Source organism: Megalopta genalis, chromosome 5, assembly GCF_051020955.1.
Source record: "Megalopta genalis isolate 19385.01 chromosome 5, iyMegGena1_principal, whole genome shotgun sequence".
NCBI classification, from domain to species: Eukaryota; Metazoa; Arthropoda; class Insecta; order Hymenoptera; family Halictidae; genus Megalopta; species Megalopta genalis.
Window position 1 is genome coordinate 27,986,934 of NC_135017.1, and position 14,039 is coordinate 28,000,972.

Genomic DNA, 14,039 nt, shown 5'->3' on the forward strand with positions numbered 1-14,039 from the left:
ACGACGGTTTTACTTCCTGAAAAAAACGTAATTTATCTTTTCGCCAATCTGCTTCAACTACGTAACATGGTCAAGGTCTGCGAATTGTCAAGTTTTATAACCGAGAATCCACGACAATCGTTAACACAAGAGTTGATATATTATGTAAAAATATCGATCAACGTGTATGTAGGTCACTTTAAGCGATGCGTCAAAACGTTATTTCTCTGGAATTCGTCGCTAAAGTGGATGGTTATGATGAAATGCTGTATTTGTGATCAAATATATTGTCGTTGGAATACATATAAATATTATTCTCATACGTATTATTTCTGTTTGGTGAAAGAACGTTGCCATTACAATTATTCGGCAGCAAAAAAATTGGATCCCCTCGGATATTATCTCTCATTTTAATTGCATCTACTCGAAAACATAAATGAAGAATGTTGGCCTTACTCGGTTGATTTAATTCTGACGATATAGTTTGTTGTAGTATGCTATCCAGGAATCGTTAAATTGACTTTTGAAACGAAAAGTGAAACAGAACGATAAAATATTAATTAACCATGTGGATCAATTCAGCCATGTACACGTGGTACATACTTTGCAAACTGCACAAATGTCATGTGGAAACTTATAATCGCGTAACAACTTACCACGGTATATAAACTTTACGTAGATATCGTTTTTATTCTTTTTGTATGCTTATTTCATATTTATATTTTCAATAAATAATTTCTAAACAACTTGAAAGACGCTAAAACGACAACTTTTAAATGCACGACAATTGTCCGATACTTTTTGCCCATTAAAATCCTTATTTCCTAATTATTTTGATCGAAGGTCTTATTCGATGTTAATTAATGATGTTTCGATTGATTGGCATTATCTGCCGTAAGAGTTTTTTAAACTTTCATTTATTCTTACTCAGACACTGTTTCGTGAGCAGAATGAATTATCTCCCTACTGAACGTATAAATGATCTATAATCCTCTCAGGAAAGCCTTACGACTCGTCGAGAATGGGATTACATGTAAATGCACTTCGTGACTTTGCTCGGGTCTGCTTCCTGTCTACCTGCATTATGACTGTTTTGTTAATAGAATATCGTACTCTGTCTCCCCTAATAATTTTCACTCTAAATATATGCTGATTTCATTCACGCATCGTATTGCGTTCGATGAAATAATTTAATTAGGGTTTGTACATTTAAATAAAATCGACCAATTCAATTATTTAACAAAAAATAAAAATTGAAATTGAATTTTTTATCATAATAATAAAGTTGTATCATCTCTTAATTTTCAGGGTAATTATTAAAATTAATCTCTCATGACGCTTGTGTTCAATTTTATATGAAGTTTAAATATGTATAGATATTCTCAATATACACACATCCTCCAGAGCTCACACACACACACACAAATTTTTTAATAAAATGAAAACGCATAAAATTATAATTACAGCAGTGATAAATATTTTATTCAAGTAACTAATTGCCGATTAACAATTTAATCAATAATTCTTATACATTATGATAAGTGCTAAGAATTATTAATAAAAATGAATTATTTGTTTCCAGGTTCTTGTTGGTTGTAATGCCGTTTAACTTGCTCGGATTGAAATCGAACGATACTTTATACAATCCAAATCCATTGTACCACACTGCTGGTGGTATGTTAGGAGTGGGTTTTGCGATTTTGAAAGGTATACCGACCGTTTTGAGACCCAAGTTTTCAGTGACGGCTTATTGGACAGATTGCATCAAACATAATTGTACCGTAGGTGGCTTTCTGATATCTAATACACTTTAAAGCGATTAGTAAGCTTAATAGCTTCATCCCCAATCTTAGTACATTATTATAATTTAAATATTATAATTATATAATATATAATAATAATAATAAATAATAAAAATAATATATATAATAATATAATTATTATATTAAATTATAATATTATATATATATATATATATATATATATATATATATATATATATATAATATTATAATTCAATACTATAATCACTGTATATATTTTTGTTTATAATTGTACATTATGATGTTTAGACTAATATAAAAAGAGAGAAATTGTGTCTATTTATGCATCACAGAAATCATTTTCATCAATCATAAAATGATTAAAAGTTCATCACTAACTTACTATCATTTTCACATGGTCATATTGATGCTACTTTTTATGCTTGTTGGGATCATGAATCAAGATATCGGAAGTATAGAAAGGATTCATTTTAGAAAGATGTTTTCTACTGAAATATTTGTATTTTTTAAAATACATATTTTCTTTGTAAATTTAATTGTATCATTAACAACGAGAGAGGTATTATAAGTTACAATTGTTTTTAAGTGATTGACCTTGTATATAGTTTCAGTTTACTAAAAGTTACTGTAGACATTGAGTGACAAAATAATTCAAATTCAAATAACAATTTTACGAATGAAATATAAACTTGTATGTCTCTTCGGTTACAGGCGGCACAATACGTCGGAGAGATGTGTCGTTACTTATTAAATGCTCCGCCCCGAGCAGAGGATAATGCCCATCGTTTGAGACTCATGTTTGGAAACGGCATGAGGCCACAAATTTGGAGCGAATTTGTTAAACGCTTCAATATTAGCCGAGTTACCGAGTTCTACGGATCCAGCGAAGGAAACGCGAACATTGGTAATTATCAACTTTTTCGGAGTCATATGAACAAGATACATATTTTATAATTTTATACATCCTATAAAATAAATTTACCTCAATTCGTCCCTTAAGAAATTTTATTAAAATCAATTGAAAGTTTCCGTTTTGGTATTTATTGTAAAATTTGTCTAAATCAAATTATAGTGAACGTGGATGGTCGCACTGGTGCTGTTGGTTTTGTACCACTAATTGTACCTAGATCATTTCATCCTGTGGCAATAATTCGTGTGAATAGAGAGACCTACGAACCAGTTAGAGGCTCTAATGGATTGTGTATAAGAGCGGATATAAGTAAGAACGTAGTAATTATATTAATATATTAGCAATGAGAAAAGTTTCCCATTCATGATAAAATTTATCCGTGTTTTAGATGAACCAGGTATGTTTATAGGATTAATAAAAGAAGGGAACGCTTCGAGAGAATTCAATGGGTATTTAGATAAGGAAGCATCAAAAAAGAAGATAATAGAAAATGTATTTGTTAAAGGCGATAAGGCTTTCCTGACAGGTGAGTTGCACTGAGAAAATTAAGACTAGTTGTAGGAAAGCTTTGTAATCAAACTTTCCTTATTTGAAATAATTTTTTTTTCTTTTCAGGTGATATATTAATACAAGATGAATACGGTTACATTTACTTTAAAGACAGAGTAGGAGATACATTTAGGTGGAAAGGAGAAAATGTTGCCACCGCAGAAGTAGAAGGTGTTATTAGTAATATTGCCGGGCAGCGGGATGCTACTGTCTATGGAGTTCAGGTTTGTAATTTTAGGAGCGTAATACATTAATTTTTGTCAAGCCACCATTTAATTTATCATATATTTTTATTACTTTCTCAAAAATTCATTGAAATCTGACGTATTATACTTGACGTAATTCGAGTTTATTCCCTCTTGAAGATAATTGCTTGAAAGTATTTATTGTTATTTTTTAAGGTGCCTGGAATGGAAGGGAGGGCAGGCATGGCAGCAATAGTCGATCCAGATAGCCTATTAGATTTCAAGGCCCTTGCGCAAGGTTTGGAGAAAGCTCTACCAGCGTATGCAAGACCAATCTTCTTACGAATTGTGAAAGAACTTGAAATGACAGGAACATTCAAATTGAAAAAAGTGAATCTACAAAAGGAAGGCTTCGATCCTAGCAAAGTGCAAGACAAGATGTACTTCCTTTCCGGAAATAAGGAGTACATCGAAATTACACCTGAACTTTATCAAGAAATCATATCCGGCTCAAGGAAGTTCTAGTCGTTGTGTTAATGCTTCTCAAACAACTTGTAAGCGTTGGAAATATTTTTAAAAGTTAGACGTATAATTTTTTTTACGATGTGAACATGACTTTATGCACGCGCCTTGTAGATACAATGCATAGGATTTTATAATATTACATAAACCATTGAACTTAGGTGGACGTTTTCGGACAATGTTATTTTTATGAAAGCTCAAAAGAAGCTTGTGTAGTAAGGAATTTCTGTCACAAAGAGAGTTCGATTTTGCCAACAGTCACATTGAAACGAACGAATATGGTGACATGTTCCTGTATATTTTATAAATATTCTGTACATTTTTAAATGAATGAATGATGTGTAGTATAAGAAAAATTGGCATTGTAGATAGAAAAATAGTCCAAATAAAATCATACTTACTATGTAACATTGGTATTCATGGGAGAAACCTTATTTACACAACATGTGAATCCTTTCAAATTCGCAAATGATAAAAAAAAATAATATTTCACAGAACTTTATTCTGTGATTATTAAAGTAATTATTAAAATATAGTAACATATATATATACACCAAATGTACATACACACTTGTTATTGTATACTATTCTCTAAAATTTGTTATATTTAGTTCTATCTGCACTTTTCTTAATTATTCTTAGAGCAAAATTATTATCAATGATATTAATAATATAAGATTATTAGCGAAGCTTGGCTAATTAATCTAGTTACGATAGCCGAAAATATTATCTATTACACTTGTTTTAGCATTATTGAATGGTAAATATTATCCTTATTATTTATAAATTTAAAAATGTTAAATAGGTGTATATATTATAAGTCTATTTCAGAGAAACAAATATCTAAATAAACTGATTTCAATTTTTCATCGGGAAGAATGTAAACAATAATTAACAGATCTATGTAAATACTAACATATTTTTGCCATTTGCTTCTCTGTATACTTATTTGTAAACTGCTCATACGTAATTCTAACGTGAAAGGTAAATTTGAATAGTTAAGTGTAAAAGACTTTAATGAATGTGATCACTTTTCCAGACACGACTTTTTATAGCATGTATCATGCGAATCTCTTTGTTAAGATACTGCTATATAAAAAAAAGAGACAAAATGAAATGACCGGAAAATTGTATACAGTCCAATTTGATTGTTTATTATTTAACGTTGTCTTTGATTTGTGATATAAATTATGTTTCTAATAAATAACAATTTTTAATATATAAATTATTATAACAATTTTGGTTTAATCTGTTATGACGTATAATTTTATATGTAGAGTCCCCTCAAATATTTCAAACCATTTATATTTAGAGAATGATTCACGATCTTACATAGTTTTGTAACAAATAAAAAAAAATCTTATTCCGCTAAAATATTCTTCAAGTATCTGGACAGATTTACGTGAACTATTTTTTGTTATTTTGTCAACTTAAAATGTATTTTAAATGTTGTTGTATATATATGCAATTGTATAATCAATAAGTCAATAATAAAGAAAAACCTTGAATACTATGCATATGGCAAGTAAAGTTTATTCATTCCTTTTACATTCTCCAAATCAACATTCCAACATTGTTCACCTGTAGCTTGCACTTGTAATTATATATTTCAATACTATCAAAAAATCTGTTTATAAAAACCATACAATAAATTATATAAACCAGTCATTGTGGTTTTATTTGAATAAAAAGTATGAAACTAAATAAGACATTCATTGTTTTGAAAAATTTTTGTGTACTTTAATTGTGTCTATAGAAATATCACTGCATTATTTACAAATATGAACATGATATGATTGCAATGTTCACATCACAAATAATAATTATGGCAATTATTCTGAGCGTCATAATTAATGGAACTAACACAGGCTTCTTTTATTACAACCGACCTGCAGCCATATTTAAGAAATCTTATTAAAGAATTCTAAGGTTACATCATATAACGATGCAACCATTTATGCCCTTTGAATTGTGTTAATGTATTTCAACTCATATTAATTAAATATACAACGGACAAGATTGTAAAATACAATAGTATAACAATTATATGCATACTTTTGCGTACAAAAGTGTAATTTACTCAAACAGGATGCATATAGAGATATAAATTATATATTGTGTATAATGTCTTATGCTAATTTATTTTGTAATGCCAATGTATATAATAAATATCGGCAGAAACAATCCTATATCTATCTTACAAATCTTAGTTAAAACAACTTTTCATACTACCAATTATATGGTGCATTTTTTAAGTTAACTGTAATGAATGTTCCTAGCCATTATGAATAAATTATATGTGTATGTCGTAAATGCTACATATTTTACAAAATTTATGAAATTTCTAGCATATAAATTTGTTCGTTTTTTGCTAATCTTTCTAACATTTCCCATCATTTGGGGCTGGCCACAGATGCAATCCAACTTTTCGATTTTAACCATGAATCTGCAACCACTTTTATAATACCTATGGGAAGAGGAAATTGTTTCAGCTATCAGCTGGGTGGTATGGCTTTAGCAGTTTGCCCAAAACCCAAATTAGGCCGAGTCCCAAACCACGACATTTTCCATTCTAAGGTTTCTTGAAGCAACCGCTCCTCTTCCGGTGAAAAGTGTAGTAGAGTAGCGACAGCTCTCGTTAAATGAAGAGCCTTGTTAATAGAGAAAAAATAAAATATTAAAAAATAACTAACATTAACAAATAAAATAGCGTTATGCTTGGGTTTAATATTATGTCGTGTAAATATTACCTCATATTCTCTACTCGTTAGGAACTTTATGAGGACATGTTTAAGATATTTAAAATTAACGTCGTCATCTCTTGTATTATTATGCCTAGCAGTAACAGTCTTTGACGAACTCGGTTTAAGTATTGCTGCTGAGGGTTCCACATCGCTATCCAATGACGATGACGGCACTCTTAATTCTCGTTGAAGAGTTTTTTTCATGTCTGCTAATCGTTGTTGCAAGACTTTAATTGTCTAAAAATACATTAAATAATTAATATTCTGTAAAATGTCCTTCTGTTTTACATATTTACCTTAGTTTTTTCATTTAACTGCTCTTCTAGGTCCATTAAACTATTTTTGAGAACTTTTTCATTTCTCTCCATCTTTTCTCTGTGTTGTTCTCCCTCTTCTAATTCTGACATTCTCTGTTTCGTACCTTCTAGTTTTGCCGTTGCATCCACCATCTCCTTAGTTTTACTTTGCAAATTGTGCTCTAAATTTTCAACTCTGTTCTGCAGTTCCGTATTTTCAACTTCGTGTCGACGGTTTTCTTGCCTCACAATTTCGATATCTTGAGAAACTTGTGCGTTTCTCAGCAATGCAGAGTCCTTTTCTCCTCTTTCTTTTTCAAGACATACCCTGAGTGTGGCTAATGATGTTCGTTCGGATTCTAAATCTTCTCTTAAACGTGCTACTTCTAAATGTAAAGAAGTATTATTTGTTCGTTCCCCTTCCAACGACAAGCGAAGATGAGCTACTTCAGAGGTGGCTGCCGAATGATTTGCTTTTGCTTCTTCCAAATCCTGCTTTAGTTCGACAATCTCTTTCGTTGAAGATTCCTGACGTGAGAATAGAAATAGACTAACATGAGTAATATTTAAAGTTAACAATATATGAACTAATTTTTTATCTACAAAATTTACTGAGATATTCATGTAATAGATATCTTTGGAATTTATGGTACAATCAAAATTTATTACGGAGAAATTGAAAGCTAAAACGAAGTATGTAATATTCACAGCTATTCAGCGGAGTTAATTAAAGCATGAGTAAGTTTGACATGGAGCAATATTTTTGATATAAGCTATACAAATAAAATATATAATATGTAAATTTTATACAATTATATTTCAGATGACTTCGGAAGTTTGTAACTTATTTAATAGAAACATACAAGTTGTTCTTATTTGCTATTGTATCTTAACATATATTATTTAACAGTAATACATATAAAAAATAGTTTATGTAGAATATTACTATATTTTAGTGTTACTAAATGAGAACACTCGTACTAAATGGACAATTATTTTTTAAAGACAGATATTACTCTTTTTATAAGTTATAAAATAATTACATCTACAATAGTATACAAAAGTACAATTTATATAAACAAAGCGCAGATAATCTTAGTTTAAAAATAGTAGTTAAAGGTACATGTAATTTGGTCTGGTTATTTTTTAACAGACATCGTTTGTGCCATTAATTCCAAAGCTCGAACCAGCAATAAACATTGGTTCGAACATACTCGTTGACTTGGAAAATTTTACTATAATTTTTGATTTCTCAATGAAAATGATAAATGCTTCTGTTTAACCAGTGTGTCTTCTAGTCTATAAAATATACAATACGTTTTTCTTGAACCAGTTCCATCTGGATACGGATTCCTAATATTTATAACAACACAAATGTAATCAGATTGTGTCGTTGGTGTAGTAAAATTAATATAGTTTGTTACCTGTAAGAAAACAATCGTGTTCACATTTGTGTATATAATAATATACAAAAAGCCGCTTGAGATAGGAATATAAAAATGGGTAAAAAAACAAGCACAAAAAGAATACCATAACTATTTAATTTATTGGTTTCTTTCTTTATTCCACAAACAAAATGTACAGAAATGCGTTCGTACATAAAAATATTAATATTTTAATACTATCTAATTTTCATGTACAAAGGCACACAACACGGTGGGAAGTATAGAATTTGAAAAAAGTCAATAAAATGGTCTTATTCATCAATTTGTAATGTTGATTTCAATTAAATGTAAATGTAATAAACGTTTCAGCATGCTTGTAATAACAATAAATAAAAATTATGAACAAAAGAATGTGCTAGTAAATATGCATAAAATAAATGTTCTGTGCGTCAAGCTCCAAGCATCTTAGAGAAGAACATGCAAGTATATAGGCGATATGTAGTTTTCATTTACAAATTAACACATTACGCTTTCTAAGCGTTCGTGTGCACGCCTTCCTGTGTGCATATCGTAATCATGTAATACCGTTGACATTAAGTGGTATATAAAACTTTTTAAAAGTTCAACTGCAATAAACATTTATCAAATAAAAGTGTCTTTTCAAAAACGCTGCCATATCACAAACAACTGCGAAACATCTTTCTTTTTTAAATATATTATTATGAAAAGCTGACTGAAGTATAAAACGTACTTCATAAACTTGTTCAAGTTAAGAATATTATTACATACAGTAAATTATATTAGTATTATAATATACTCGTGTAATAAAATGACTTAGTAAAAAGTTATACGAGACTTCGAAGGTACTATATCTGCTCTAGAATCATTCTTGAAGAATATGTCACTTGATAACAGAGAAATAAGTAAATTTTGCATATCAAGATCTAAGGGACATCTTCTTAAAACCAATCTAGTCCATGCATGACTACATATCGCGGTAACTCACAATTTGTCGCTTAAACTCTTCCACCTCATCATCGACGCTGGCCCGGAGCTCTTTCAGTTCCGTGGCCATCTCGTCGATGTCCTCTGCCATGCGCAAAAGCTTGGCGTCTTTCGTTGCCATTACAACATTGTTCACCTCTATATCAGCTTCTAGTTGTTTGATCCTCTGTCTGAGTTTATCACTTTCCTCTTCAACTCGTCTTCTTTCTAGGCCCTCCTCACCAGCTTGTCTGCTAAGTCTTCCGACTTGTGTTTCCAAGCTGGATATTTTCCCTGACCAACTAGTCTTTATATCGGACAAATGAAGATGTGCCTCCTCTAACTTTCTTTCTAACAATGCTCGTTCCCTCATAAGATCGGCTATTCTCTCATCCACTGTCACTTGATCATTAGTTCCTAAAGCAACTCTTTGATCTAACACGAAAACTTTATCCTTCAAGTGACGTACTTCTTCCTCAGTTTGTGCTAATTGACAGGAAAGTTGAGTTCTTTCTCGCTGTGTAGAATGTCGTAATGTCTCCATTTCATCCTGAAAATTGTGAAACTGTTACTAAAAATTAATTGTACTTCTATTGTCGTTTTCTTTGCTCCATGAAGCTTTGTTGCAAACCTTACCAAAGCATTGCTAATACATAAAGTTGAATAGAATATCACAAATAATCCAAACCTTATGAAGTCAAGAATAAGCGAATGATGATGAATTTGATGGTTAATAACAATACTGCTGAAAGTGAACAAAATAAACAAAAATATATGAAGCAGAAATAAATACTGAATTAAATATTCATTTTGTTGAAAGAATTGAGAAAGTTTTTTCTTATTAGATAAAAATGAATACAATATAAGTTGTACTTTAGGAAAAGCCAATTTATAATCTGAAATTAATTATTCCACGCTGTTACGAGAATAACAACATTGGAGTATGAGTATTGCAGTAGAAATAATTTAGATATTTTAAATGAAATTTTCTTATATTATTATGAATAACTTTTGTCGCTATTAAACCATTATTATTAAGTTAATACATGCATTTCTCTTATGTTATATTTTTAATTTGCACCAAGGAGAGAATTACATAAAGAGCAACACTGATGTAAGTAAAATCTATAGAAGTTATTTACATTGCAGAATAGCAGCAAAGCTTTGAAGACGTACCTCTAGCATCAGCAGTAGCAGCAGCAAATTAGCGGAAATTACCGCCTACTCTGATCTCCAATGCTCTCGTTTATCAAAGTTTTCCAATCTTCATGCGTTTGTTGTTTTCACAAAACTTTCAATATCACTTAGGTTTTGCTCATGTTCCATAACGAAATAAAAGAAGGTTGCTTTTTCACAACTTCTGTCTTTGTACTCAAAAAAGTGCTTACATTTCTTGAATTAAAGTATAATAAAATGGAAATCAAAACTTCCTATGAAATAAATGGAAAGCATTTTAAGAGTACAAATAAGAGTTATGGAACATATGCACAATTATTTCATTGAAACAAATGTCCGAAATACTCGATACAATAAAATACTTTAAGTTGTGACTATAGGTCGCAAGTATACCATAAATTGATATCATGTGACGATATAAAAAAAAAAATGTGCAGAAAAAACATGGCCAACCGTGACAAAACAAAAAGCCATAAATAGAATGAACAAAATATTGGAAGGCTTCAAAATAAAATCAGTTTTTAAGAAGAAGCGTGCTTATGTCTATAAAGTATATGGTCATCAATTTGAAGATAGGTCATATGACATGTAACTGGTAGTATAAAAACAAGAAACAATATTTAGAAAAAACAATAAATTAGGAAAATTGTTTTTTCCATGCACCTCTGTCTTTTCCACGAATATCCCACAATATTAGTGAGTACAAAATACAATACACAATATAAAAAATTACTTTCCAAAATATAATCTAGACTTACAATATTAAAAAAGTTTCTTTATATATTTTTAAATTAAAAAAAATTATATTCATAAATCATTTTATTTCATTATACGAATTTTTATTAATAAAAAAACTTATACACAATGAAATTATTTCAGATTAAAACTTCTAACAAATTGATGAAAATAATTTGTCATAAGTCATTAACAATTGGAAATAATGTAATACAAATAAAATAATATATGTATATTTAGGAAATTATTGAATAAAACGATTTTGATTAAAGTAATTTGAAGAAGTGTAACCTACTTCATATATAAATAGATAATAAAAACAACTATCAAGTTATTATATTACTTATGTTAATTATTCTTATATATGTATATTTAATTTTCTCAATAAAATGTATGTCTAATATAATAAATTCACGTATTATATGTATCAATATAATATAATTAATGTAGTAGAGTTTTAAAAAACTTTGAAATCAAAGACATGTATGAGCTGTCTCAAACCGAAATTATTAAAATATGCTCCATGTTTACTTACTCAAGTGATGTCATTAAGCAACTTATATTACATTAACATAATTACATGAGATAATCATGTTAACATAATCTAAAAGTTCATGGTATATTTCAAATGATTCTCAAAATTAAATAAAGCAGTTATCATATAACGTACTCACCTGTACATTGTTAAGTTCATCTTCATACCGCCTGAGACGTGATACTTCAGACTTCAAACTATCGATTTCTGCAGTGGCTGCCTTTAAATGTTGCGTTTTTTCGTCCACTTCTTGTTCCTTAAATAGTAACTTCAATAAAAGGAAAAAATTTGCATAAACACAATAATATGTAACAAGAGTAATAATTAATAATAGGAACATTTCATAACATACTATATAAAACATACCAAATATTTAACTTTGGCCAATTCTTGTGTCTGTAAATCCTCTAATTGTTCTGCATCTTCTTTAAAACTGTATAATTTTTTTTTGTATTCTGAAACAGAGTATTTAATAAAATTATAAATGTAAAATAATCACGTATTACACACAGTTTCAAGTAGTTACTTTATTTTAATAAAACAGTAAATTTAGAGCATCGATATAAATTGACTAGGTAAATACATATATCTATACACACACACATACCTTCGGCATCCTTTAAAGATAATTCTAATGAATTTTTTATGCGTTCTACATTTTGTAATTCTTCTTCCAATTTACTTTTTTCTTTCTCTTGTTTTTCTGCTAACTTCTTCCATTCCTTTTCTTTTTCAAATAATCTTACTTTCCACTCCTCTTCTTTTTTTTCCATTCTTTTCAACATTTCTACTTCTTTCTTTGCTAACCTTTTTCGCCATTCTTCTTCTCTTGTTTCAAACCTTTTAATGTCTTTTGCAGAAAGTTGCATACCATCACTTAATTTAATGTCAAAACTATTATCTCTTTTCAAAGAAATAGGTGGAGAAGGTGATGCTGCATTTTCTTCACGAGAACCATCTAATGAAATTTGTGATCCACTAATACTACTTGTAGATCCTGCCTATTTAAGAAATTGAATTATTATTACTTCTCTAACGTAATAGTATCACAACAAAAATCGAATCATGAATATAAATTTACAGAAATTTTTTACAAGAAAAATAAATTTTCATCATTGAAAATAAAATAATTCTCAAAATAATGCTTAAAAGTACGTTTTGTATTTAAGTAATCTACAGGAATACTGCTGCTGAATATTCTTACAAGTTCCAAAGTACATATTAGCATAACCAGAAGCTAAGTATATGAGAGTAATACTAATGAATTGTTTGGGAAACATATGTAGAAGTGATGACTAATATTTCATTTAAATTACTGTTTGTGCATTTCAGATAATTAATAGCACTTTTAAACAGCCATGGAAAATTAATTACTGTCTATAAATAAATCCGTAATATACTTATCGTCGAAATATCGCTTCGCATTAATAATATTCCAACGAACATAAATAATATGTTTACCTGAGACATATGCCTAGAATTAATGCCGCGCACGTTGCCGGCATTTCTAACAACTGTTGACACATCGCTCCCAATTTCCTCTCGTATTTTATTTTTTAGCGTTGCAAACATAGTGCAATAACCTCCAAAGGGACGAGCAGTAATTGACAACTACCACCTGTCAATATCGATATTGTGCTGACTTTGGACCCGTATATACCAAGGCAGCGTTAAGAAAAATCGGAGAATAAAATCTTCACGTAATAGTAATTCATTCTTCAACGTTACATTGATTAATTCAATCTCAATGCGTCATCGTTTAATTTACGGTGCACTCACGGCCACAGCTATAAAAATTTCACAAACAATAATTGCCCTACACATTAGTGGCAGATGACTGCCATACTGGTGTCTGTTACTGGACTGGTGTGGTTACTCAGCAGAGTTGCCAGAATCGGCCGAAACACAGACGCAAATAGGGATGTGTGACGTAGTCACTAGTTTTCGAAGTTCTATTATGTACGTATGTGCGTGTATTAGCGTGCGTACGTCGTTTAAGTTTTGTTATTTATTTCATGAAATTAACACAACAAATATACTCAGCGTGAAATGTAAATGGCCAAAGTGTAGTCCACAAGAAAATATTTAATCTCTGCTGCTAACAAAAGAATTTCAAATGATAACTAAAAATTACACACTTAACAAATGTAGTTGGATTGGAAAAGAACAAGAACTATGTACTAAGTAGATGCAATACTTTTTATCGGTCTTTATACGGTCCTAATTACATAATAATATGCTCCAGTTTTATACTA

The 14,039-nt window shown here is 29.8% G+C and overlaps 2 protein-coding genes across 11 annotated transcripts in view; one reads left to right on the forward strand and one right to left on the reverse strand.

Moving 5' to 3' along the window:
* Positions 1–4,337, forward strand: part of LOC117222461 (long-chain fatty acid transport protein 4) — a 28,898-nt gene extending 24,561 nt beyond the window's left edge. For all 8 annotated transcript variants that reach the window (XM_076522160.1, XM_076522153.1, XM_076522154.1 and 5 more), the window contains 6 exons: positions 1,562–1,760; positions 2,475–2,667; positions 2,836–2,982; positions 3,062–3,199; positions 3,289–3,446; positions 3,624–4,337. In XM_076522160.1, the coding sequence (XP_076378275.1) occupies positions 1,562–1,760; positions 2,475–2,667; positions 2,836–2,982; positions 3,062–3,199; positions 3,289–3,446; positions 3,624–3,932 (1,144 nt within the window). In that variant the 3' untranslated portion in view covers positions 3,933–4,337. The remainder of the gene's footprint in view (positions 1–1,561; positions 1,761–2,474; positions 2,668–2,835; positions 2,983–3,061; positions 3,200–3,288; positions 3,447–3,623) is intronic.
* A 1,100-nt stretch (positions 4,338–5,437) lies between these two features.
* On the reverse strand, positions 5,438–14,006 carry LOC117222468 (uncharacterized). Of its 3 annotated transcripts, none has more exons than XM_033474178.2 (8): positions 13,246–14,006; positions 12,392–12,785; positions 12,151–12,239; positions 11,924–12,040; positions 9,361–9,888; positions 6,970–7,497; positions 6,680–6,910; positions 5,438–6,580 (listed from the first exon to the last, which is right to left on the reverse strand). In XM_033474178.2, the coding sequence occupies exons 1-8, from the start codon at positions 13,354–13,356 to the stop codon at positions 6,425–6,427; spliced, it is 2,154 nt and encodes a 717-aa protein (XP_033330069.2). In that variant the 5' UTR covers positions 13,357–14,006; the 3' UTR covers positions 5,438–6,424. The 3 variants fall into 3 exon arrangements, with proteins under 3 accessions (XP_033330069.2, XP_033330068.2, XP_033330070.2); XM_033474177.2 differs by having other exon boundaries at positions 11,924–12,052; positions 13,246–14,002; XM_033474179.2 differs by having other exon boundaries at positions 9,496–9,888; positions 11,924–12,052; positions 13,246–14,001.
* Between the last annotated feature and the right edge of the window lie 33 nt (positions 14,007–14,039).